The following is a 27,687-nucleotide window of genomic DNA, read 5'->3' on the forward strand; positions in this document are numbered from 1 at the left end:
CCGTAGGTCAATACCGTTACTGAAAGGCATCATGAAAATGTCCTTTTTTTATCAGTAGAATTTTTGGTATTTTTGACTGGTCTCATTCAGAATTTATCAAATTGAAGCATAGAAGCCGTTTTAACAAATGCTTTTATTTTTAATGCATTTTTTGTCGCTATTAAATACATCTTTCTTTTTTCATTTCAGTGTTAAGTGGGTTGGGCTTCCTGTGTTGCGAGCAGCATTCCGTGCAAGCTTCCACTCATGATTCAGTTCCGGTTTTTTACCCAGCCCTTTTTACGTACTTTTAAAGACATGACAAGTTAAAGCAATTCTTCAAAATTTGACAAATACAAATTAGGATATCATATTCAAGAAATCCAAAAAGCTGTGAGAGAAAATTATTCATATATTATTTTACGTGGCATGGCAGTCTTTAAACATTTGATTTTTGGCGGGAATTTTTATTATTATTACAACTGCACAGCGGAGTATCCCATGAATCCAACATGGCGGAATAGCTGGTTTTCAAAAAACAGTCAAAATTACAATGAATTTCGTAATTTTCAGCTTACTAAAGTGGCCGAAATTTAAAATTGTTAGAAGCCCATAGCGTTAGCTAATGGCTAAAAGAAAATATGACGGTCTGGCTCAACTAGTCAGTTCTTATTTTGACGAAGATTCAGAAACTACGACTACGTCTGAAAGTGAAGACGAGGATGAACTACAGATACCTAGAAAGGATGGATGTCTGGAAGTGAATGGACTTGAAAATGCTAAGAAGGTTAAATTGAATCCAGATGAAGCAGCAACCAAAAAGTAAGTTTGGTTTATTTCCTATTAACGGGAAGGCCGGTAGGAAGCAATGAGTGATGGTATTTGCTTTACCCCTTCCCCTACCCCCTTCAATCCCCCCTCCCTTGTATTACTGAAGGGAGGATAAGGACTTCTAACACCCAAACTAAAACCTGAAACAATGTCTTTAAAAAAATACTCATTTACCCCCTCTTAAGTAAAGTCTCAATTTTCTTCTTCTTTATATTTACCAGGGAAAAAACAAGTTTACCTTTACCCACAGGAATCTTGGATATGTTTAATGACAAAGGTATTTTAAAGGCAGGGGTCAAAATGGAAAGCACCAGTGATGTTGTGCTGCTAACAAGAACTGTGGACAAAGATTGGAAAATATAAGAGACTAGTATGGCAAAAGGGAAAATGGGGGAGCTATAGCTCCCCTGTATCCATGGTCCCAGCTTAATGCATCAACTGTCACCAATGCCACCCAAGTTTGATTCCTGCTGGGCTTGGTGTGGTATGTGAGTAGAGTTGTACGTTGTTTCTCTCCTGTGCTTTGTGGCCAGGGTTTTTCTCCATGTTTACCTGTTTCCTCCTTTCATAAAAATCAAAAATCAACTTCTAAATTCTAATTCAACCTTAGGAGATATTATTTCTTATCGGCTTTACATCTTATGTCTCCTTTTGTACTATAAATTATGTGAATAAATTGGTTGTATATTTTTTTATCTTTTTGATATAATTTTGAATAAAAAAAAGAATTATCCTTGGATAACAAACCAGTGGCCCTTGATTCCTGGTCAAACTGGTGATTCCTGGTTATAATGAGGAAAACTGGAGAACCCAGAGAAAAAACTCTCAAAGACCATGAGAGAACCAAAAAACAACTCCACTTACTACGGATCTCACCAAACTGTGGAGACACGCCAAAAATTTGTCTCACTACCACACCCTAATTTGTCCACTGACACGCCTACTTTTGTCACTGTCTTGGATCTAGCATACTGCCAGTAAGGTATTCACTGTAATACATGTAACAAAAGAAGGCGTGACAGTAGACGAATTAGGGTGTGGTAGCAAGACAAATGTTTTGGTGAGTCTGTTGACTAAACCCATTTATTTATTTCATTAATTTCCATATTTTAAATGAACAGAAACATCCAGTTAAGCTTAGGGCTAGGTTAAATGGAGTCCTCACCTCACCCATAGATCATGATGGCTTGAGAGACTAATATATTACATAAACTAGTATTTCCTCTATGAAATAGTACTATTAGCTGTTAATAATTGCTATTATTATCTGGGATTCATCTTAGATTCAGAGGATGCTACTAGTCATGATGGTAGAGTAAGATCCTTTGAGCACTTTCCTGGCAACTGGGCCATGCATGTCTATACTCCATGTAAGTAATTATCAGTAATTAAACAATAGAAAATCTTTATATTACTTATATTTTATGATTATCACTCCTCATAAGGGGCTCGTCCATGGGGTTCACTTCACTATTGCAGGCTTGCACAATGCCAGCTCACATCTATTATTAATATTTACACAACGGAGGAAGAAAACCAAAGTATGTGTAGAAAGACATTCATGGAAGGAAGATAATAACACATGAGAAATACTCAACTCACATCCAGGAATCCAGCCTATTTGTTGATGAGTGGCATGCGCTGTTAGTGTGCCACTGTCTCTCACCAATGTAAAGTTCACATCTGGGGTTGCAGGGTCCCATCAACACAAATGAAAAAGTCATTTTTAAATGCACTCATATAATTGTTTTGTGGACAGTGAAATTACCAGCATCATAAACATATTACAAGTTGTCATGCTTTAGTGGGCTGTTTTTCTTTGCTTGCAAAACTAAAAGGTGGGGGGGGGGGGGGGGTGAAGAATGATAAAAATATTGTTTATTGTCACATGTACCCTCACCTGAGGGATAGAGGTACTAATCTCTGAAATCAATGTTCATCACCTGTTATGGAGAATTTTTAAGGTTTTACTGGGAGCTTCAAATCAAAATTAGTTTATTCATGTGACTTCAGTTGTCATTTTGTATGTTAATGAAAACACTCCCTGGAAAGGGATAAACTTACAGTAGCTAGATATTTGCTAATACTTATTGATAAATTAATATTATGAAAAACATTGATTCATGAATGGATTTTCTTTAGTTCCAGCTCCAAGATGTCTCGGTCCAACTATTCAGTCTCTGGTTGACAGTTTACCCTCAGCTATTCCTGCTAAAATGCATTTGCTCCCACTGTCTGATCTTCATGTTAGTCTATCGAGAACAGTTCCGGTAAGACACTACTGGATTGAACCAATAGTGGAGCAACTGAGGGATAGTCTTTCCACAAAAGAAAGGTAGCCAAATAAATAGTTGACATGATTTCCAAGCAGTTGAAACAGCAAGAATTTTGATAAATAGAAACCAAAGATTTAATCTAGACATGTTTCGGCTTTCTAGATTAAAACTTTGGTTTCTATTTTTCAAAATTCTAATATGGTTTATATAACACCCTTATTCCATATGGATATGATCAAAGGTTCTTTACAATTTAGTTATAAATTTATGAGAGGTGGTTAGTAATAAATGAGGACATAGCCAATATTAACTATGATGAGGAGTAGGCACTGAAGGTGCTCACTGCCAGGGTTTTAAATCCTCAGTTGGTTACTGGTATACACCTAATTGAAAAAACGTAGTCGGGTTCAAAAAAAGGTTATATCAAAGCTTAAGACCGAAGGGGAGCATGGGAAGTCAAACAATATTAAGTTAATTTTATGCATATTGCAGTTTTCCCTTCCTGTGTACATTTTATGCATCATGGCTTTGGCATGTTGTTTATCTAGGTTGACCAACTTTGCTCTACTGTGCATTTTTACATGTCTACATGCAAATATAATACACATTTCGGAGTACCCAAAATGCTTTCCTGTCTTAGCTTCAATGATATGGCCTTCTCGAAACCGACTACATTTTTTCAATTAGGTGTATGTACTTATAGTAAATGACCAAGTGTGGAGAGACAAGGAACTTGAAACCACAACCTTCTGCAAACATTCCGATGCTCAACCAACTGAGCCAACTAGTTGCATTACAAGTATTTCACATAGTCTTATTTAGGATTTGTCATCTTAATATTTTTAATTGTAATCCATGGCATTCTGTTTTAATCTCTATTTTGCAGGTTTAGTTGCACAATTGAAAAGCCACAATTTTATGTTAATGATGAAAAAAACAGGTAATTTCTTAAAAAAACTCATCAATTATATTTATAATTCATTCTTCAAGATTCTCACAGCTACACTTTCTTTAGGTCGTTCCTGGGGTTAAAAATTTCAACTGGAGAACATCAGGTAAAAGGATTTATAAAATAACTGTTATCAATCTCAAATTCTGATTGGTTGTCAGCCCATGCTTTATGACAGCACACAGCACGCACATGCCCTTTGTATTTTATAAAAGAAATAAAAAACTTGCTTGCTTTGCGTGTGCTGCGTGCAGTTATAAAGCACTTGGGGATTGGTAGAACACTTGAGAACTGTAGAGAAGCACTCTGCTACGCGTCATGCTTCCCCTAACACTTCTCTCATTTTCTGCAGTTCCCTGCATGCTTTATAACTGCACACAGCACGCGCATGCATTTTCTTTCACGAATTGGCAGCTGGCCAAGATTTCTTGGTATCATTTAAAAGGTTGAATCCTGCTTATTACGAATCTGCATGTTATCACTTGAACATAAGTGTCCAAACGGCTTGTTAACCTTGGCCTAAATAACCTTGCATACTCCTTTGTTGCAGAACTTTTTATATTTAATTACAAAAATATTTCATTTTTATGCCAAAATCAAACTCTTAAATGCCTCTGACATCTGAGTTTTTGCATATCTTTTAAATTTGCCTTAATTTATTGTCATTATTTATCCGTCTTTTAAAATTTTGTATTCTCACAGCTCCAGAATCTTATCTCTCTTGTTGATGACGTCTTGGCTGGATTTGCCTTACCAGAGTTCTATAAGGTAATTATGAACATAAAGTACCATTTTTCCCCACCCCTCCCCTCACATGAGTAGAGTTTGTTAGAACACTCCCATTGAATGGAGGGTTCTTTCTAGGAACTTCAGTTTTCCCCCGTCCTCAAAACCTAACATTGCAAAATTCCAATTCTATCTGTTTTTTAGCTATGCTCTGACATTGATCAGCCCAGGATAAATAGACCAGGAAGATCGCCAACATAATTGCATGCAATATTGATAACTGTCATTTTCTTTAGAATCCATCATTTCACATCAGTGTTGCCTGGTGTCTTGGTGATATCTACACTCAAATAACAAAGGATGATGAGGATAGACTCCAGGTATATATGAAGAAGCATGACAAGCATTTTTTTTTCTTTTTTTTTTTGATTCTTGAAGACTTTGTTACTTGGTTCCTCAGGCCAAATACAAGTGTACAAATGTTGGGAAGCATGGATGGCGTAGCGGTGAGAGCGCTCGCCTCTCGTCAATGCGACCCGAGCTCGAGTCCCGCCAGGTTCAGTGTTGTATATGAGTAGAGTTGTTTGTTGGTTCTCTCCTGTGCTTCGAGGGTTTTCTGAGTTCTCCAGTTTTCCTTCCTCCGCAAAAATCAACTCCTAAATTCCAATTCGATCACGGAATGAGGGGCACAGGTTTGTTAGCCACTGGCTATTAAATGCTACCCTCGTGGGGAAAAAAAGGACGTTGAACTTCACATGAGCCTAACCTAATGACATTGACATTGATGTGGTTTTTGATGTTCTGCAAACTCGGTAGTTAAGAGCTGCACACTGCAATTGGATTTTTCGCTGCATTCAATCAAAAATAATCAGTCGATACGTTCTCTGTTCTTGACTGGTTGCAGTGAAAACCCAATTTCGCATCAGGCTGTTGAAAAGTTGGAGTTCTCAGAATATCATAAACCACAGTAACACCTTATTTTCCATTGTTATCAATGCCTATGTGGCTCGTGTGAAGTTTAATGTTTGACCTGAGCCTTAGATTCCGTAGAAAACAGTGCGAAGTTATCTATTTGTTTTTCTTTCAGACAATTTTTGATTCTATGATGACAGAGAAATCCTCGAGTAGTTTGTTGTTTGATGTCAGAGAAGTCAGATGTAAGATTGGCAACAAGCTCTTCACCTTTAGTCTTGCTGAATGAAGCGACCATGGGGTGGGCTCATCATAATACATTTTCCAAAATCACTGTAATTTTTTTCTTTTTTTCCTTTTTTTTATTCTCGGATGATTTTGTAGTAGATAGAGTGAAAGAATTAATGTACCCGGTTTTCATTGATTGGACTCTGACCACAGGTAGCCCAAGCTTGGTTTCTGTGGTGTCCTGTTATAAGGGAATGTATGGGGATTCATTCTTTCGCTCTGTGTGGTTAATTTTTGAATTTAGCCCGTTTTAAGGATTTTTTCCCCCACCAGTAAGAAATTATTACTTAATTATTATTAATTATTACTTACTTATTGTTTCTTACTGGTGGGCTACCTGTGCTGTAATCAGATCGGCGCTGTAAACTGATAGCCGGTTAAATTCAAATCAACAGTTGGTGTTTTGTTTCTTATGGGTTGCCTGTGCTGCTTACAGCGCGCAGATATATATATCATTTATATATCAATCAATTTCAAGTGGCCAGTTGTCAATTGCCTATACGTAGAGAGATTTACAACTGTATTCAAGAAAAAGAATAAAGTTTCCGTTACATCGTCATACAAGGAGTAGATGAACCACGATATGTCTAAGATCAAAATTGTGATCTGGGATTGGACAGTGCGCCATCGGGGAATAGACCTCTGGTGTCATCATTTACTTCCGCTTTTATTCTTGGAGACAAGCGAGCAATTCAATTGCGTAGTTTGGTGGGAAGTGGCGGATTCATCGCACAATTACAAGCACAAAATGTCTGGATTGAGCATCGGTTTATCAACTTTTAACAGCTGTAACAAAGCTGGATCCATTCCCCATTTCACCCAACATCTTACCCTTCATCCAAACGATTATCGGGCTTTAACATGGCGGGGAAGAGCTTTAAGCATCGTAGGAAAAGCAGCAGAAGCAAAAGCGGATTTCCAGAAAGCCTGTCGTGTAAGCGATGGTCCAAAGAAACTTCTTGCTCAAGCACATTTAATGAACATCGATGGAAATATGCAACAGAAAGTTGCCATTCTCCAAAATACCACAAGGCAATACCCAAATTGTTCTGAAGCTTGGCATGATCTTGGTAGCCATACTTATCAATTCGAGGGCACAATTGATCCTGCTTTTCAATTCCTGGGAAGAGCAAATCGGCTCGCTACGATAAATTCTGAGACTGAGGATCCATGGTACCCTTGGTGCAATCAAACGATTGGCGACATTTACTTCCACGAAAAACGACAAGTAAATGACGCAAGGGAGCATTACGCAACGGCTGTCCAGTCAAGCAACACCCTAACAGTCGGTCATCTTGGGCTAAGCAGATGCGAGATATTAAACAATAACCTTGCAAGAGCCGAGACGAGTTTCTTGACTGCAAAGCGTCTAAACCCAGTGCTAGTAACATGGGAAAGTTTTGATGAGTTCCGTCAACAATTCATGGCACAACACGCTGTAGCAGGTATTGCTTTTCTGGTCTCTGAATTTTCAAAAGTATTAACCAACTTTACGACTGATGACCAACAGTACTCAGCTAATGGTGGAAACACTCGATCCCAGAGTGGTTATCAAGGTGGAGGATCCGGAGGAAGGGGAAACGGAGGATCGGGTGATGGAAGTGGCAGTGATGGTAGGTATTTTAATCAAAAAAATTATTTATAACAGCTCCAAAATCTAGAGACAGGAGATCTGTATTCGAATAGTTGTGTCTCTCTTTGAAATATTATAATGCTCAGGCAGTAAATTGGAATCATTCGACCTACGACTTTTTGCTAAGTCGGGACTTTAATTTAGTGGATTCAATATTTTTAACATATGAAAGAAGAATGGAGCAACGTCTGACTCGGAAAAATCTGAGCCCAGACAGGAATCAAACCTATGACCCTTCGGATACTAACTCAGTAGTTAGAGCATCCGACTAGTATCCGGAGGGTCGTGGGTTCGGTTCCCGTCTGGGGGCTCAGATTTTTCTGAGTCAGACGTTGCTCCATTCTTCTTTCATATGTTATTCAATTCTTTTCAATATTTTTAGTAGCTAAAATATAGGTACGGATATAGACACTGTCCTTATTGAGTATGAATCAAATTGTGACTTTCTTTCTAACGTTATGGATTTTTTGATATGAAGCTAAATGACCCCATTTGTTGTCAAAAGCGATAGAAAATATCGATGAAAGCGGCATTCAAAAAAATCGTCGAACGAATGTTTTTCTAAATTAAGTCACTGAAAAATGTATCTTTTACAAATATTCTCCTTTAATTTCATATCATTCAACATAGCAATCAATATAAGAATGTTTAGTTCGTCAACTTGTCAATCAGCACTCTAGGAGTTTTTCGCGGATGAATCTGCAGATTTCATTACAATGTTACAAGACTCAGTAGGATTAGAAAGAAAACTACAAGTATATCAGTCCTTTGTCTTTGTGTGTAAATGCGCATTTGTGTGTGTTTTCAATTCAAGTAGTACAGAGTCGTAAATTAACTATTCCTAGTGAGATTTACAATCGTAAATGTAAAACAAAATATGGAGTAAAGTTTCCATTATTATCATTCAAACTTAGCAGTATACTTGTATTTAAAATATGTGATATGAAAATTCATTAACTGTGGGTGCTATAGTAACTCACTGGTGTCCAGGCCCCTGACGACGATTTTAGCTTTTCAGTGATCGCTTTGTTATTTTTGAACTTGAGCAGAAAATTCTTACACTGAAGTCGTAAACTTCCAAACTGTTCACTATAATAAATAATGATATTTAACTTAGACCTTAGACGCTTGAAAAGTTGTACAATGCCAAATTAAAGTAAGGTTACAATATTTATAAGTTTGACCTTTTTTTTTTTTTTTTTTGTTTTTTTCATTTTTATAACAGACGAAGACATGACTCCAGAGAATCTTCGTGAAAGAGAATGGACCAGGATAAAGAAAGAAGCTCCAAGTGCGAAAAAGTATCGTGGCAAAAAATTTTATCAGTCAAAATGCAAACGCTATTGGTACTCCAAAATTGCACCAGCCGAGAGACACGGAACAGAAGTAAAATCATTTTTGAAGAAATACGCCGACAAAGGAAGTAGTATAGGGAATGGGGGTTCCAGCGCAATCTCAACACGGGGTAAGACCCGTGTCAAAAATCCACCTACGGAAACAACCCACTCCAAGTGTGGTTGGGGGCAACAGCGCAAATATGTTAGTCTATATATGGAGTGCGAAGATTGTAAGAGAACTTTTAAGAAAGAAGCGGATTTGAAAAAGCATTTGAAAATGAAGACGAAGTGTATGAGCAGTTATGATTGTGGATGTGGTAAGAAGTTTGAGACTAAGGTTAAATTGTTTTGGCATTGTCAGGACTGTGAGTACGACTACGACGACCTAAAAAGTGCTTGGTATTAGGTATAAAATATTTCCTATTATATAGATGGAATCCCAAAGCAACTTCAGCACGGTGTCAATACCCGGTAACGGTGAGATTGACGTTAGACAGTTTTGGCGTCAGTCAGAAAGGAAGGTTAAAAGGACTCTCCGAAAAGGTATAGAAGAATTAGGAGCCCTGAAAGCGAGCATAATGGTAGAAGTAAGTTTATCAAAAGACGAGGTAATGACGACAGCAATGTTGCGATCAAAGTCGTTAGTGATATTAGAATCCACGAATCTGGATAGGTCACTCAGTGAAGCCTTAGAAGCAATAATGGAGTCGCTGTCTAACTACACGAAAGAAGGATCGGGTTGGACAGTAGAGGAGGTTGAAGGAATAGAGATAAGTATAGCCAGGTACGTACCCATACGAGGGGGGAGTTACGTACCGCTACCAACGTGGGTAGAAAGGAAGAAGGCTATTGTAAACGTGAAGAATGAAGACAATCGATGCTTTATGTGGGCAATCAGGTCTGCACTGTATCCAGCAGAGAAGGATCCCTGTAGAACAAGTAAGTATCCCACAGATGATTTAGAGTGGGATGGTGTGGAATTTCCCATGCAGTTGATAGACATCCCCATATTTGAGGAAATAAACGATCTAGCAATTAACGTTTACGGAGTCAGAGAGCAGACGATAGTACCGTTAGTTCTGTCAAAAAGTAAAGGAGAGCGCGTACATTTATTCTACCACGGCGGACACTACTCATGGGTTAAACACATTAGCAGACTATTCTACAGACATACTAAGCACAAAGGCAAAAAGTACTTCTGCGACTGCTGCTTGCTGTCATTTACATCCTTAAATACCCTAAAGAAACACGATGAGATCTGCCGCGGAGTCGAAGAAGTGGCGCAACGGATCCAGATGCCCACCAACAAAGAGCTTTCATACGCAGACCATCAAAAGCAGATGCAAGTACCTTACGTGATATATGCAGACTTCGAAGCGTTGATAACTAAGGAAGAGCAGAAACGTGGCGCCACGAATAAGGTAGGATTACACGAGATCTGCTCCTTTGGTTACATAGTAGTCAGATCAGATGGTAAAGCAAACCCTCCTGTGATTTACCGAGGTAAGAACGCAGCTAATGAGTTTCTAGAAGCATTGCGAGAAGAGGAGGGGGAGATAAGAGAACAATTAAGACGTCCAAAGAAGATGGAATTTACCAAAGAGAACCAGGAGGCTTTTAACAAGGCAAAAAAATGCCACATTTGCCAACATACGCTTCTTCAGTTTGGAAGACGAGCCAAGAAAGCGTGGGATGAAGATGGAAAGTATCTAGGAGAAGCTCATTTTAAATGCGGGAAGTATACTAAGAAAGGTGAGAAGCCGGGAAAGTCCTCCACGCACTGCATTCACTGCCACAAAGCATTTGTTGAGGATTTCTATGTGGATAAGGTTAGGGATCACTGCCACATCACGGGTAAATACAGAGGAGCGGCTCATTGGAAATGCAATATAAACTTCGAAGTAAATCCAGACATGGAGATTCCGGTGTTCTTTCACAACCTCCGCGGTTACGACTCCCATTTGCTACTACAAGGAACAGACGGCTCCGACGTCAAATGCATACCCAACAACAAAGAGCGCTACATGTCCGTAACTGTGGGTAAGCTAAAGTTCTTAGATTCGCAGCAGTTTATGGCGGACTCCTTAGCAAACCTCGTAAAGTATAACACCAACTTTCCCATTTCCAGTCAATACGGCGCGGAAAGGAAAGGAGTCTACCCATACGAATACATGGACTCCTGGGATCGATTCAAAGAACCCCTACCACCCAAAGATCGCTTCTACAGCACCCTAAACGAGTCTGGTATAAAGGATGAGGAGTACCAGCATGCGTTAGACGTGTGGGAAAAGTACTCCTGTGAGAACATGGGTGACTACCACGACATCTACCTAAGGTCTGACGTAGTGCTGCTTGCAGATGTTTTCCAAAGCTTCAGAAAGATGGCTATGGAATATTACGGATTGGATCCCGCTAATTTCTACACGGCTCCTGGGCTCAGCTGGAGTGCTTTGTTAAAGAAGACAAATGCGCAGTTGGATCTCCTAACGGAGTACGACATGTATCGGTTTATGGAAGACGGTATTCGTGGCGGCGTATGCGGACCCAGCCGACGTTACGCCCGCGCAAACAACCCCTTAGTAGAGCACGACCCAGAGAAACCAACCACATACATTTACTACCTGGATGCGAATAACCTTTATGGTTGGGCAATGTCACAGTACCTACCTGTGAGAGACTTCGAATGGGATCCAGTGAAGCCGATAGACTTCTACATGCAGGTAGGAAAGGAGGAAGACAAGGGTTACGTCTTAGAAGTGGATCTGGAGTACCCAGAGCGCCTGCACGACGAACACAATGAGTTCCCCTTAGCACCAGAAGCGATAGAGATACCATTTAAGCAGCTAAGTCCGCTGCAAAAGCAAATGTGCCCTGGTTACAAACCGTACAGGAAACTAACTATGAACCTGATGGATAAGAAGAAGTATGTGGTACATTACCGCAACCTGCAGTTCTACGTGCGACACGGAATGCGCGTAGAGAAGATCCACAGAGTCCTAAAATTCACGCAGGAACCCTGGATGCGCCCCTACATTGACTTTAACACGCAAAAGCGTACCGCAGCGAAAAATGACTTCGAGAAAAACCTCTTCAAACTGATGAACAACAGCGTGTGGAAAGACAATGGAGAACATCCGCAAGCGCGTAAGCGTAAAAATAGTCAGCACCAAAGAGGAAGCAGAAGCATACGTGTCACAGCCAGGCTTCGTTAGATACGTAGAAATGCTGAACTTCTGCGTGATTCACATGAAAAAGGCAAACCTCTTACTAAACAAGCCCGTTTACACAGGCTTTACGGTGCTGGATCTATCGAAGCTGCTTATGTACGAGTTCTACTACGATAAGCTTAAGCCAAAGTACGGAGACCGCTGTCGCCTCCTGTACACAGACACCGACTCCCTAATTCTAGAAGTGCAAACGGAAGACGTTTACAAAGACTGCCTCCCCGACATAGACGAGTACGACACCAGCGGTTACCCGAAGGAGCACTTCCTTTACTCTGCGAAGAATAAGAAGGTAATTGGGAAGATGAAAGACGAAATGTTAGGAAAACCCATCGTGGAATACGTGGGTCTGAAACCAAAGATGTACAGCGTGCTAAAGTTAGACGGCGTAGAAAAGAAAGCTAAAGGTGTAAAAAAATACGTGGTTAAGAAGGACATTACGCACGAGTCCTACCTCAACGTATTACGAACACGCAAGGAACAGCGGCATAAGATGAACAGCCTGCGCAGCTATGGTCATCAGATACATAACGTCACGCAGGAGAAGGTGTCACTGTCTGCATTTGACGGTAAGCGATGGATGTGTGATGACGGAGTGCATACGATAGCATTCGGACATCACACGATAAGCAGTTCTTCTTTGACGAACCCACGCGTGGGACCATCATGAAGATAATACAAGATGGGCTGACCCTTCTTAGCTATCGCACTTCGGATCTGGTAAGTTTCCAAAGACCAATTAGGATCCGTAGCTCTTTTGGATCCTCCTTCTAATTCACCCGGCTCATAGAGATATCGAACCGTGACATTACCTAATTTCTTTTCATGGGGGAAGACCGCCCTCGAACTTCTGACGAAGGATTCGTGTTCCACGTGTTTCTTTTTTATGGCATCCCTGGGTTTCATTCCCGTAGCCCTGGCCGCCTCGTTGTTCAAAGCCGCGACGACCTGGGGGAGCCTCTGGGTCCATTCCCTGTTGCGTTTGGAGGGATCTTCCAGCTCTTTCCAATACTGGTACCCAAAGAGACGCTCGGCCAAGGTCTTATTGAATCTTTCGACGATGCTCTGACCCCTGTGGTACTCTGCTTTAGCTCTTCTAATCTTAGTGTCGTGGTCTTTCAGGGTCTTGGTAACCACGCCCATAAACTCTGTCCCCGCATCCACTTGCAGCAGCTTAGGCCATTTCAAAACGCGCTTATAAACCCTACCTAGGGCTTCTGCGACTTCCCCAGAATCCTTGCTGGTTATAGGTTCGGCGTCCTTATATCTGCTTGCGATATCAACTACGGTCAAAGCGTACCTATAGGTCTTTCTTCTCACCTTGTCGTGCGGCAAGAAAAGCAAATCCGCCTGATGAACTTCATTGGGGGCATTTACGGTAAAGCTGGGCCTGGGAATGTACTTAGGCACGGGAAGATAAACCTGCCAGAGGGTTTGTTTTCTTAACCAGTTCTTAGCCGTTTCTTCTGATACCCTGGCCGCGGTCGCGAGTTTCTCGATAGCTGACGCTCCTTTCCAATAGCCTTCAGGCCCATAGTAAATCCTCTTAAGTTTGTCCTCTACGCGGCCCATTATATGAATAGAATCGCGCTTCGCTTGATTCAAGCGAAGGATAGAACAAGATTGATCTTGCGTCCGTTGAAATCCACCGTCTCTCCGTCCACTTTAATGGTAATGTTTATGCTTTCTACCAAATTAGACAAATCATATTCCAAAGAAATGGGGGTGTATTCTACTGGGTCAAATGGATTACCTTGGGGCAGAAACTTGGACATAAGAGAAGACTTTTCTCCATTGTCGTAACTATGGACCAAGTCGCAATAGACTTCATAAGAGGATGCGACTTTCCATTTCACATCATATGTACTACCGCTATTTATCGTGGTACTAGTAAGGCCCAGGAGTTCTACCAATGAACTGTCCTTTAGATTGGCGCTTCCACTATTTTTCTTGAATGTCATTTCATGGGGTAATCCTGTGGTAAGAGTATATCCATGCTTTGCTAGCTCCTTAGCCAGTGTTATTGGGGTGTAATGGGAATCTGGTATTTTTGGTTTGGTACCGGAAGTTCCGATGACAAAGCCATTAATTAAATTATACCAAGAATTGTACAAAGAGCAACTAACCAACCGAACCTTACAGGCTTTGATGGGAGGATTCAAATAAGTAGTAAAGTTATTCTTGTCGCTTTCCAAAAAGACGATCATATATTACAGGGGATAAGTCCCCTTCGTTAGAGCAGATACGCCAAAGCTACGCCTCCCGCCAGCCCTGCGACTCCTACGAAGACCAACTCACTATCTTTTTGTTTCTTAGAAGGCTGGTAGTAATTCTTGAACTGAGGCTTTCTTAACCTAAAGTCGGGGTGTGCTTGCGCATAAAGTTTGAAGGCGTAGTCTGTGTTTTCGAAGTTCTTATCCGCCTGCATTTCGTCTTGGTAGTTCTTATCCAACCAATCCCTGTAAGCTTGTCTTTTTTCATTCCAAGCCGCCACATCCCTTTGATATTTCTCCAGCGCTAAGTCGTGTCTCTTCCTTTCGGCGGCCAAATCTCCGCTTTTGTCGCCTCTAACTAATCTATCTAAATATTGACCACCATAATTAGCTCCAGTGAATGCTAAAGCTGCAATAACTCCACCTGCGACCACGCTAGCCATATATATTACACCGTAGGTAGGTACTTTTCCTTCCGTAGGTAATCCTTTACCATGATAGCCCCGCCTACGGCAGCGGTCATTTTAGCAAAATTAGCGAAGCTCTTGCTTGGGTCTTCAGTAAAGTCTTCTTTGAGCACTTTCTTACCTACCCAACCAATACCCGCAACGATGGAAGTAATGATAGCTGCCTCTTCAACAGTTTTCAACAACGCGGTCGACATTATATTACAAAGCGAGAAGGAAAATCTAGGTCGCCACGGGTGATAAATCTACTCCATTTCAGGGATCTTACTTTTTCTAACAGCCGGTTCCACAGGTGCGTGATATGTTGCGGCCTCCCACTTTACTTTTGGCTTCGTAGCCCGCCATTGTAAGTAGAGGCTGCCTGCTGCTATAGCGACTCCTAACGCGCCAATGACGTATCCCGGATTAATAAAGGATTCCTCTTCTTTTTCCTCCACCTTTTCTTCTTTCTTTGCTTTGTTCTTTTTATTCATCTCCGCGAGCTTCTTTCCCGCGGCAACTCTGCCTGGAGATTTAGCCTTGGTAATCTTGGTATCTTCTACGGGTGGTTGTTCTTCGGTGCCACTCATCTTATATTAAGGGACTTGAAGGACTTGACAAGTAACTTGGTTACGACTTGAGAACGACTTAATAATGACCTGACTAAGTACTTACGAATGACTTGACTAAGTACTTACGGTGACTTGACTAAGTACTTACGAATGACCTGACTAAGTACTTACGAATGACTTAACTAGGTACTTGAGGCGACTTGATCAGGTACCTCAGCAAGTGCCGCCTGGAAGACCTTTTCGACTTCTCTGTCCTTTTTGAAGTCCTTCCAAGATGTTCCAAAGGAACCTAGTACCTCCTTCAAGTCGACGTGCTGAGCTACGTGAAGTGCCGCAGAGGCGACTGCCATTAACTTACCGCACTTCAAAGACAACCACCCGCAGGTTATCTTAAGTTCTTGGGCGATGACATAGTCCTCGCTTATGTCCTTCCGTAGTTGCTCCACGTCGTTTATGGGCAGCGCAAGTCCAAGGAGTTTGGTGGCAAGTCGGATGGCGGAGTCTGCGACGGCGTCGGTGGTCTTACTTGCAAGGGCAGCCTCGTACCTCTTATGGAACTTTTTGACTTCCTCTTCTGACAACTTATTAACCTGCTCATGGGTAAGTTCCTTGCCTATCATTTCTTTGCACTTCCCAGATGACACAAGGATGTTGAGTTGTTCCTTAAGGTTACTTTCATCTAACTGTGTGGGGACTTCATCTAAGAGCTGCTCAATCTCCATATACATTAGGAGTTAAAGATCTGAGATCTTTATTAAATACGGAAACCTCAAAGAGAAAATCATTTTGGAATGTTGGTGCGTCTTTAAATGCCGCATGTATTCATGCAACTGTTCCTTGCTTATCTCGCCGCCGTAGTCGCTTAAGATGGTTTCCAGATCAGACTTACTGGGTGTATAAAATACTACGAGAGAGCCTATGTTTTCCCTAAAGGGTTTAGAGACACTGGTAAGCTGCTGCGAGAGCAACCAAACGCTGATATTGTCGTGTCTACCGCTGAAGGCGAGCTTCACTAATTCGGAGGTGCGCTTTTTTACGTCGTCCCCACAGGCAATGTCATCCAGTATGAGTAAAGTCTGTGTATCTTTAGGGAATTGCTTGTGCCAGAACTTCAAATGGCTGGATAACTCGTTAGGGTCTAAAATATCTACGAAGAAGTCGTCATCTTTCACTCCTATACCCGTCCAGGTGCGGTTATTCACGTAGGTGGGACAAAGCAGCACTATGTAGTCAAAGCGGTATCTAAAGGGTCCTAATAGCTGCTCCACGACGAACTGCGTTTTGCCGCAGCCGGTGGGTCCTACTATCAGAGCATTGCAGGGAATATGGTTCGGATCCATTATATATACGATGGACCCAGTGGACGCAGTAAGAAGGATTGCCACCGACGCAAAAGATAAAAGAGACACCATAGAAATGCAAAGGGAGGAGATCGATCGGCTGAAAGAGCGCGTGCAGGAATTGTACGATGAAATGTGCGGTCTGAAGCGTGCGGAAAGGTTTGGTGCGCTTTTGACGATGGCCGGTTGGGCGAAGGAAAGCGTGCAGGACTTTATTAAGTATCCCTTATAAGGGTTAATAAATTCTTATTATATAATGAAGTGTAAGGATTGCGACAGGGAGTTCAGTAGCAAACAGGCTTTGCAGTATCACCAAAAAAAGAAGGTATGTTTTAAAGAGGTGGATAACGTCACCACCTGTGGCACTTGCAGCCAGCAGTTTAGCAGTAAACAGGCGCTGCGATATCACGTGGAAGGAAGGGTGTGTTTGAAGTCTAAGGAAAGACGCTGTGCTGATTGTAATCGGCTCTTTAGCACGCCCCAAATGTTGCAATACCACCAAGAAAATAGGGTGTGTTTAAAGGATGTGTGTGCGCGCTGCGGGGAGCTCTTAACCGACGCGTGGCATCAACATAGATGTCGTGGTAATTATGATTTGGACGTCGTATGCGAGGAGCATGGTGATATCGCTGCGAGATGTTGCCCAGCGGAAACCATAAGGAAGTTAACTCTTCGTAAGAAAGAAATAGACCAACGCTTTACGGAGTTCGACCGCGCCGAAGGTACGCGCTGGGAGAACGCAGAGTATTGGAGTGCGCCCTGTGACGCGTGTGGCGGCTTAAGGAAAGGAGATGATCATATCTGGCAGTGCTTGTGCCCGCAGCATCATCCCCGCGGTTTTAAGGAGTACTTGGATCGCTTTGATGATTGGCATGCTCAAAACATGGAGGTAAGGAAAAGGCGTCCTTAGTTTGCGCAAAGAGTCTCAAAACACACTCTTATATTTATTAATATTCTTTGATTGTTTATTAAGAAGAAAAGAAGAAACATTAATAAATATAAGGACCCCTTTTGTAGAAGGTATGCAGAACTCAATAAGAAAAGAAGAAACATTAATAAATATAAGGACCCCTTTTAAAGGTATATGCTAGCCTACGCAGTCGCATTCTTTGGAGGATTCCTAATCGCCCTTTCAATATATGGACTGTATTACGTGCGAACTACCTGCAGACTGCATTACCCCTTGTAAGCCGCGTAAAAAATACACCTGCCTTCATTGCGACAGGGTATTCTCCGAAGGATCCTTTGTGGGGCATTGGTGCTCCGCGGATCCTAAAGCGCAGCGGACTTTAGCAGACGCGCTTAACTACAAAGAGGAGATGGAGTGACTCTTCTTTCAATGTCAAACTTCCATCGGCCATTTACCTTACCATAGCTGCGTAAGTGGGTGAATTCCTCGCCCTGAATTACGTACCGCACGCAATCCGGCGCCCAAAGGGAATATTCCTTGCCTTCTAAGTCTTTGAGGACTAACCGTAAACGGTCGATGTCTTCGAAGACGACGTAATTTTTTATTTCGTATGCTTTACCGTGGGCAAGATCACGCCAGTGAGTCAAGCTGAGCTTCATTATACCTATGGAATATCTTTAAATGCGTTTTCAAAGTGGCGTAGGACTTAAACCGCTTCACGCAGCCCCTACAGGGAATACGAATGCCATCCGCGTAATCCATCAGGGCACGGCAGATAATGTCGTAATCGTTGCTAACCATCGTTAGGTAACCATTTACGTCAAGCTGTGAGATTTTCTTAGATTGCTTCGCGGATAAGACGCCGTTTCCTTTTGGGGTTTTCAACTCGATACACAACCCGCGGTATTCCTTATGCGCATTTAGGATTAAAAGGTCGGGTTGACCGGCTTGGTAGCCTTTTCGCCAGCAGGTTATTCGCTTGCTGTCTGAATCTTGAAGTTCGCCAAGACCCGGCGCTATGATGAAATCGGGGTAAAACCTACGTATGTAGTCGACTACCTTCGCGTGTAGGTCGGCTTCATTTTCGATCTTGAATACTAACTTGTTTGGGCCGCCAAACCGCCTTTCTATTGCATATTTACCCGTTTTCCTTAGCGCGGGTAGGACTTCCTCAAAGACCCAATCACGAAACTCCACAGCTTTGGGTAGTTTGGAGCTAAATATCAGTTCGTACAAACCAGGTTCGGATATAAACACGGCATTTGGTTGCGTAGTAAAGGAGCGGTGATTCGCAGCCCCTTGTAGATCAGCCCATTTTTTCTGGTATTTTTCAGATACGTGTGCTCTGATTGCATCTCTGGGGCGCTCATAGCCTAACGCGGCTGCCACCTCCTTCGCTTTGAAGTATAGTTTGTCGCCTTGCACTATGCATTGCAGTTTGGTGTCGTTGTTTTCAAATACGCGAAGCATTGTATATTTAAGAAATATTTTAACATTAATATGCAACGCTCTTTAGCTGATTCATTTCTACGCTCAGTTGCGCGTCAGACACGACGAAGACGTAGCAGTTTATTTTGTCGCCGTCGCTCGCACTGGTGTTTTTGGTGCGTTTGATCTCCAATGTTATGCCATCCTGCGTATTTACTAGACGTAAACCCTGACCATGCAGGTCTTCGTCGTTAATGGTGCGCATGTCAATCCACAGCGCATACTTATCCTTAAAGAATTCCTCGGGGCTAATTTGGTCGCCAAACTTGCGCTTTGCCTCCCTGTACACGTCTGCGGGCTTTATCCCCTGGGAGTAAACCTTGTTTGGGACTCCGTTAATATTCACGCCGACGTTAGTAATGTTAGGGTTGTGAAAGGCTTCGGAGTCGCGCTTACCGGCCTCGTAGGGTTTAGCAAACACCAACATTGACCCCGTGAGACTTCTTCGGGGGAGGTTAATGCTTTGGTTGATAACCTCATCCGTCTTATCCAAGAAGCTAAATGTCTTATACATCACTACGTGGTCGTAAAGGAATGCCTTACCGGAGCTGTATTCCATGCCAGCGCTACGGGCCAGCTCTTCGCTGTACACGGTCTCATACTGCAGCTCTAAGTTGGTGATAGAATAGGGATCCACAGCTCCACTGATTGCGCTGTCCATTCCTCCTATAACGTTCGTGGTGTCTGCTAACGTTACTTCAAACTGCAACTCGGATAACTGTCTGGGGTAATACGCGCCATGGTTCGTAATTACTTCGAAATCCAAGGGGATAACGTACTTGCTACCATAGGCGGTCTTTACCCTCGTTGCGTCTGCTACTGCGGTTGCTCCACTGGAGTCCGTAGGCGCGGGGTTAGTATCGCTGCGAAGCTTACGAAGGATAACGCTTCCAATTCCCTGCTCTATCTTTTGTGCACGGTCGAAGGCTGTTAGCCACAGATCCTTATACGTGGTGTACAAATCGTACCTATTCAAATCCAAGAGGGGTTCCCCTGCGAACTTGATTCTCATCTTAGAGACGAGGTTCCTACCCACATTATTGACGGTATAGCGCTTGTCCTTGGTGCTTGGTTGTATTGCTAGGTCAAACCTTAAAGCCAAGGTACCAGGAACCAATACTAGGTTATCCGTTAGGCGGGGCACGCCTACATACAGCGTCTCACCTGGCTTTGCGCTAGAAGGTGTGAATGTGACCCGGTGAAAGGTGCGTTCTGCTTTTAGTCCGCCAACCTGCTTAGGTAATACGTTGGGATTTAACTTTGAGCTTATCATATATAATGGAAGTAGAAGGAACAGACCCCGACTTCGATCCCACCACTGAGGAAGGTCAGGCTGACATTAACGACGGTGACGAAGAACCGCTGCTTCCCACCCAACAAGTCGACGATTCCCTAAGGAATAGAATTGCAAAGGCCCTAAGACATCCCAAAGCACGCGAGTACACGTTTCCGCGTGAGCACATAGAGCTTCAAAACATGGGCGAGCCGGAAGCAGCCGCACGGGAAACCATAGAGTGGGCGACGCAAGAGCTAGAGCTGCGCTACGACAACTTTGATGCTGACGACGTAAAGCTCACGGAAAAGGGAAACAAAGTCCTCATAAGTGTCCAAGACTTAAGATTTCCCGACAAAGACCGCTGGACAAAACCGCAAAACCTCTTTGATGAGGAGGGCAACGTTAGGGGTGACGTCTTGAGATTAAGAGGCTTTCAGCGTGCTACTAGAAGCCTGTTAGAAAGGCTGCACAACTTAACCGAAAGGACCAACGCGGAAAAACGTGCCGCGGAGCTGCAAAGGGAGTTAAAAGAAAAAGATGTAGAATATGCAAAGCAAGGTCAGCTACTTGCCGATGCTGAAAAGAAGTCCGCCCATCAAGATGAAAGAATAAAAGAAATAGGAAATCAGGTGGATCAGGCCTTACGCGAATTAGACAAAGCACGGGAGGACTTAGGAGAAGCCCAAAGCTCTGGCGCCTCAGTGGAAGCGCTGCGGGAAACGTTGGAAGAAAGGGAGGAGGAATACATGAAGCAAAACCAGCGGCTTGCCGACGCGCATAGGAGGGAGGTCGAATTTAAAAATCAAGAAATAAGGGAGCTGGTAGACCAAAGAACCCAAATTCGACGTGAAAGAAATCAAACTCAAAGGGCTCTTAACCTCGCCCTGCAGGAGTTGGATCTAATTAAAGACGATACCGATAACCTACAAACCACCATAGCCGGCTCTTTAGTGGAACGGCGACGGTTAATGGCTGAAATCAATACTAAGGAGGAGCAAATCCGGCAAAGAGATCAGGCTATCGAAGACCTGGAGGGGCAAATAGAGCGGCAGCAAGAAGTAATTGCGGACCAAGCTCGTACCGAAGAGGAAAGGGAAGCAGCTCAAAAGGAAGTAGATACGCTCGAAATACGCCTTGCGGAATTACGGGCGCAAAAGGAAAACCTGGAAAAGGAGCTGGGGCTTACCACCAAGGAAAAGGTAAAAAGAGCCCTTTTGAAGTATGGCGTTCCACTGGCATTTGCGGTTGCTATTTCGAGCGTAGTAGGAGTTATCCTATCCACGCTTAAGGCTACAGGCGCGGGCGTAAAGAAATTAGGCAATGGACTAACGGACTTGGGAAAAAAGATGGCAGCCGGTCTTCCTGGGCTGCTGGGTTCTGTTGTTTCCTTGGCACTTAGGGCCGGCGGAGAACTGCTAAAGTTTGTGGGGAATAACATTTGGATCTTGGTCGTCGCTATTGGGGTGGTACTCCTGAAGAAGATGAAGGCTTAATCTTATCCTTGTGTATTATGTCGGGCTTATCGTCGTCGGGTGTCCGAGGCGTTCTCGACTGGGGATAAGTAAAGATAGTATTCGCGCCGCCCTGATAGTGCGGAACTAGTGGTATAGCGGTCATGGTACTAATAACCTTATGATGCCAGGTCCTGTCGGGGGTGTTAGCGTATCCGTCCGTGCTATTTATGAAAGCATAATAACCAAGATTGCTACTACCGTCAGGGTAAATCTGTAACTTAGCATACTTACAATTGACTACCATTTGAAACGTAGCCACGTAAAACGCCTCATTACTAAATGGATATGGCTGCGCCGAGAAATGAGTAGGACTTCGATTGTTGGTCGATGCCCTATAAGGGGCTAAAGGCTCATCGTTCTCGTCAACCAACCTAAACCCTATGATTCCCGCCCGCCCCGAGGTAACGATAATGCTACAAACGATCAACGCAAGACCTCCAACTTCAACCCACATCCCAATATCGAGCCAGGTGTGATCAGTATACCGCTCATCCCTTAAGTAATAAGCGTAATGGGCTTCCTTCCAATGTGGATTCATATATTAAAGGCTAAGCACCGTAAGAGTGCTTATGGTCTCGTGGTTATAGGTTATATCCCTTTGATTTTCTATGCTATTTACGCAAACGCTCCCAGTGTCGTCTACGCGTATTTGCAACTTTACCTTCCCATGGCAATCAGCAACCATGTGAAAAGTCCAAGTCGTAAGATTCTCAGCGCTATTCGTTGGCGGCTCTACGGAGAAATGCGCAGGCTCCCTGTTGTTCGTTTTCGTACGCATAGGCTGCAGTATGCCATTCTCATCCAGGAACCTAAAGCCCACGTTGGCATGGCTGCTCGTACCAATGCAAATACTACAAAGGATTAACTTCTTTCCTGAGTAGTTCAAATTCACGGACATCCCCGTGACATCAACCCAAGATGCCTGGGTGTATTTTTTCTCGCCTGTGTAAGTCGTATAAACACAATCTACTCCAGCTACGTAGGGGTTGTTCATCGCCATATATAATAACTCAGACCAATGCTTGCAGCTGCTAGACCGGCTTTTAATAAGTTATGGTCATATTCCTCAGGTATCGCAGGTAGGACCTTCTTTGATGGTTTCTTAACTACGGGTAGCTTCGTTTCATGCGACTTTTTTGACTTCTCTACGAAGTGAGGAATGTTCCTAAGAGTGTCAGAGTTCACGTCGTTCACCCCAAGCTTCATATCCTTAGTAGCTCGTTGAAGTTTGTTGTTGTATCCTACTACAGAACCAGTATTTATAGATAAATTACTAGGCATTAACCAACAACCCGGGGCTACTGCATAGTCCAACCTCGCCTTAGAATTTTGTATAGCTAGTTGGTAACGCTGTACGCCCTTGCTAATGTCGCCCTCCAAGATTGAACTTTCAAATAAGATCAAGGCTTCGGCTCGCGTCTCTTCTGCGGCGCCGGTATTTCCGATTATACTTGATCGGGTGTTTACCTGAGCTCCAAGGATAGAATACACGTAAGCTTCTATGCTGCGGTTTAAACGGGCAAGGCCGGCTTTGGTTAGTCCTTTACCTTCTGGGGGTATGAAATTAAGATATTGCTTTGTTTGCTCGTCGTTGGTAATTTTGATAATCAGTGGATTAGCCCCTGCATACTTACCGCCCTCGTCTTTGAACAGAGGTCCGTCTCTGACTTCCTTAGTGGTCTTAGCGTTTGGTTCAAAGAAGGTGCTACTGTCGTGAGTTTCTTTGTGATACCCAGTGTTCCATCGTAGATTCAACGCATGAACTTCCTTATCACTTAGCTCGTGTCCACCAATCCCCCAATAAGCCCAAATATGCCCCAGACCATTGTTAGCGCCGGCAGTGCATCGGAAATCCTTCCCTACAACGTCAAACTCCTTACAAAGTCTGTCATAAGCCGCTAGTGGCACACCAAACTGCAAAGTTTAGTTGCTGCGGCCAATAACGCATGTTAGGACCACTTAACCATTCATGAGATTCCTTAGCGGTGGTATGAATAATGGGTACGTCTTTGAAGATATCCCGCACCTTTAACGGAAAGGAATGCTTGTTAGAAATCCGCATGTTCAGCGTTAGGTCCAAGCTTGGGTGTTTATCAAATGAAACTGCGGGTATCGGATAAGTACTGGTACCAAGCAATAATTCCTTTGACCAACTGGGTTCAACATGCGTTGGCGCTGGCGTTGGCTTATGCATTGGCGAATGCTTCAGTTGATCGTCTATTTGATTAACCAGCGTAGGCTTCAAATCCTCGTTGCTGTACATCCTAGAGCCGTTATAGTAAATACCATCGGGTCTTCTTTCGAACTTACTGGGGTCTGCATGTGGAAACATCTTCCTAAATGCTCTCCAATTCCAGTAATCCCGGTTGTCGTGATGTGGCTGCTCCTCAATATCATTCCCAAAAGCGTCGTACATTAGTATATATAATGGATGTTATACCATCAGCGCCTCCACTTTATCCTGAACTTCCTAAGGAACCTAACGAATTAAACGCTGAAAACTTTAGGCTCAACAAAGCAAATTTAATCCTGGCTTACTTGGAAGGGCAGGCAAAACACTACGAAAAAGTTAGGAAGAAATACGTCAGAGCCCGTAGCACGCTACATAAGATTGCGATAACTTCAGGATCCATATCTGTTGTGTTAACGGGCTCCGGCGTTGCTACTTCGCTTACTGGACCCGGAATAGTCGTTGGCGTTCCTTTGGCCAGCGTTGGGGCAGCCTGTGGTATTATTTCGGCTGTTGCTACGGGCATTATGAAACAGTTGTCAAGCAAAATATCAAAACACGACACGACAATAGCTCTGTCAAGGGCTAAAGTAAATACGATCACTGACCTTGTCTCAAAGGCTTTGCGTGACAGAAAGATAGACGACGTAGAATTCTCGCTTATCTTAGCCGAAGAGGAAAAGTACGAGAAATTAAAGACGGACATAAGGAATAAAAAAACAGTCGTAAGAGATCTTTCCGAGGAATCTCGCAAAAAGATCTACCAGGAGGCAAAAGAAGAGCTTCAAAGAAAGCTTGCTCAGTAAAAATTTGCTTTGAAAAGAGCGTGACGGGATTCTATTTACATATCGAACGTCAGTCTAGAAAATATGCAGATTAAATATAATAATTTTCACATACATAAGCGTCCAGATGTGTCTGGCGTTCGCTTGTGATCGTGGACTTTGGGGCTGGGGAGGCCTAAAGTCCCGAGTTCGAGCCTCGCTGTAGATGCATTTGGACCGGTTGCTGTGAGTGAAAAAAAAGCCTCCCCCACTCACAGCAACCGTGGGGGGAGGGGTAGAAAGTGCGATTCAACCCCGCGATGGGGGGTTTCGCGATTGGAAAAGTCAGGGGGTGTCTCGGGACGCTGTCCGGAGTTCACCCTCTGGTGGGTCGTAAGAAAGATATATGTGTATGTACTAGAGGGCCTCTGGCGCGGGATGAAATAAGCCCCGTAAGCCCAAAATGCAAAAAACCCCACTGGGGATAGCTTGGTGTTCTGCGCGATGCATTCCCCAGTGGGGTTTCTGGCAAAATAAACGCCAGTTTTGCATTTTTATTTTCTCGGAATCCATCCTAACAGGGGGTGGTTGGGGTCTATTTTGTAAAATATTTCGTAAATTACGTCAGGATAATAAGGAATATCCTTATTCAGCCGACAAAACATCCACTCGGCTTTTGTCATATCAGAAACCTCGGGAATAGACTTACCGGTAATTTCAGACAAAAGATAGGGAATAGCTTTGTAATATTTCCCTAGCTTTAATTTTTTCAACGTTTTCCGTAGACTTTGTGGGGTTGGCTCTTCTAAATGGTCTATGATTTTCTTCTTTACTTCGTCGCTTAAATATATCGGATGTAAACCTTGGATATGACTCATCCAGTCCCTGAAGTATTTTATTCTCTTATATGGCGTTTTCTTACGACCTCCATTGGCGTAATACTGCTCTCTGGTAGCATTTGGTACGGCATTACGAATATTCTTACCACATTCGTAACACTGCGCTGACGTGTCGTCTTCTATTTGCATTTTCTTACCACAACACCAAAAGGGTTCTGGCTTAGGTACGATAACTTTAGGTCTTAGACAAATTATGCAAAAGTCGTTAACGAACTTCTTACATTCTTCGCACTCCATATATAGACTAACATATTTGCGCTGTTGCCCCCAACCACACTTGGAGTGGGTTGTTTCCGTAGGTGGATTTTTGACACGGGTCTTACCCCGTGTTGAGATTGCGCTGGAACCCCCATTCCCTATACTACTAAGGAAGAACCATTGAGCTGATGTGTTCAATTGACGAAAACATGGATGAAATGCATGGGAAGCACGAATCAGGAAAATACGCTGTCATCAAGAAAAGTGATATGGATGGAATGTCATAGATCTAGGATATTATAAGACTTTTTTTTTTTTCTTTGACTAACATGTGTTTCAAATGATGCTACGATTTAATTAATTAATCCATGTGTATCAAGAAACATTCAAATATTGTCTCCACGCAAGAATCATGCACTTTACACTAACTTGTTATGCAGACGATATCTCAATCTCGTTCGTCATGACATGTTTGATATATCAGCTATAAGCATGCATATCGCAGTTAATTATTGCAAGCTTGTTTTCTTATCTTTTAAGTTGTAGTTAGGACACAGGCAACCCAAGCAATAATGTATTTGTCGTCTGTATCAGTGATAGCATTTACAGTAAATGTATGGGACGTACGAAAAAATGTAATTTGTTTTTTGTTTTATCAATAAATTTGAATAAACCTTGCAATGTTTTAAAGGATTTCTTTGAAAAATTAGCCCTCTAGTAAATAAAAATAGGCTGGCGACTCCAGTTCTCGGCGACACCACTCGTGTTTAATCGGCAAAACAAATGTTTAAATCATCTTTTGCCTCCAAAATCAATTCAACGCCACAGCTCAATGATCCTTCTCTCCAGAAAACTGCATTATAATTTCCTCAGATCCCGAGATTAACTTTTTGAAATCCTCATTAATATTGAGCGATTATCTGCTACACTTTTTGGTCACGCTTAACACGTTACCTTCCTTGATGGCCGTGACATAGAGAAGTTGACTTTGTAGCCGGGCCAAATTTTATAAATCTCCATCTGATTGGATAATCCTCCCCGTCCTCAACCAGGAACGCTCTTCTGAAGGAAATAAATCGATATACTAGCCGTTGCATATTGCAAGTAAAGTGCTGCGAGTAGGCATGTGACTCTGGGTATTTATGGTTGCTGTATATTGTTTATCTAGTGCCTGCCTGTACATTTGATTTATTTGTCTTACTTTAGCTGACCACAATAAAACTGACAACAAGTATAGCAGCTCTCTCTTGCATATAAACAAAAACAAAAAGAAAGTATTTTTTATAAATATATGAACTTAATATAGGTAAACACTACATGTAGGTCATACAGGTCAAAAGTAAGCAGGTATTTATATAATACTAACTTCATTCAGGGAGAAAATCTCCCGGGGGTGGGGGGGGGGGGAACTCCGCCAGAATTTGGGTAGGAGTGTTCCGCTGGGATTCTGAAAGGGCTACCCTGTTTATGACAAAAAAATTAAATTTGTAGACCCCGTTTATGACAAAAGATATAATTAATTTAAATGCGTTCCTGTTTCAATTATCATGTCATCTCGCGTATTGTTTTTTTTTACGACCATAATAAGCAGTTTCGGTCAATACGAAAGTAGAATCCCTGAGTATGACAAGAAACTCAGGAAGAACTTGGAACTTGAGTGAAATTGCATACCCTGTTTATGA

The 27,687-nt window shown here is 42.7% G+C and overlaps 2 protein-coding genes across 2 annotated transcripts; both read left to right on the plus strand.

Annotated features, from left to right (window-relative positions):
* Positions 1-485: 485 nt before the first annotated feature.
* Positions 486-6,353, plus strand: LOC116306961 (U6 snRNA phosphodiesterase 1). The gene is made up of 9 exons (XM_031717099.2): positions 486-801; positions 1,032-1,087; positions 2,094-2,180; positions 2,953-3,145; positions 3,973-4,026; positions 4,102-4,141; positions 4,738-4,803; positions 5,058-5,141; positions 5,849-6,353. The coding sequence occupies exons 1-9, from the start codon at positions 605-607 to the stop codon at positions 5,960-5,962; spliced, it is 891 nt and encodes a 296-aa protein (XP_031572959.2). The 5' UTR covers positions 486-604; the 3' UTR covers positions 5,963-6,353.
* Positions 6,354-6,381: 28 nt separating this feature from the next.
* LOC116306965 (uncharacterized) lies at positions 6,382-26,682 on the plus strand. Its single transcript, XM_031717103.2, has 3 exons — positions 6,382-7,574; positions 8,820-9,011; positions 26,174-26,682. The coding sequence occupies exons 1-3, from the start codon at positions 6,533-6,535 to the stop codon at positions 26,290-26,292; spliced, it is 1,353 nt and encodes a 450-aa protein (XP_031572963.1). The 5' UTR covers positions 6,382-6,532; the 3' UTR covers positions 26,293-26,682.
* Positions 26,683-27,687: the final 1,005 nt, after the last annotated feature.

Source organism: Actinia tenebrosa, unplaced genomic scaffold (genome assembly GCF_029948245.1).
Source record: "Actinia tenebrosa isolate PJP-AT-01 unplaced genomic scaffold, QUT_ActTen_1.0 PGA_scaffold2__45_contigs__length_23673736, whole genome shotgun sequence".
Taxonomy (NCBI): domain Eukaryota; kingdom Metazoa; phylum Cnidaria; class Anthozoa; order Actiniaria; family Actiniidae; genus Actinia; species Actinia tenebrosa.

Bases quoted from the DNA above. Each gene is read 5' to 3' on its own strand.
- LOC116306965 (XM_031717103.2), top strand. From the start codon at position 6,533: ATGAACCACGATATGTCTAAGATCAAAATTGTGATCTGGGATTGGACA. The intron at 7,575-8,819 runs GTAGGTATTTTA...TTTTTATAACAG, and splicing joins TGATGGAAGTGGCAGTGATG to ACGAAGACATGACTCCAGAG. The intron at 9,012-26,173 runs AAGGAAGTAGTA...CCCTATACTACT, and splicing joins TTTGAAGAAATACGCCGACA to AAGGAAGAACCATTGAGCTG.
- LOC116306961 (XM_031717099.2), top strand. From the start codon at position 605: ATGGCTAAAAGAAAATATGACGGTCTGGCTCAACTAGTCAGTTCTTAT. The intron at 1,088-2,093 runs GTATTTTAAAGG...GATTCATCTTAG, and splicing joins GGATATGTTTAATGACAAAG to ATTCAGAGGATGCTACTAGT. The intron at 4,804-5,057 runs GTAATTATGAAC...CATTTTCTTTAG, and splicing joins CCTTACCAGAGTTCTATAAG to AATCCATCATTTCACATCAG.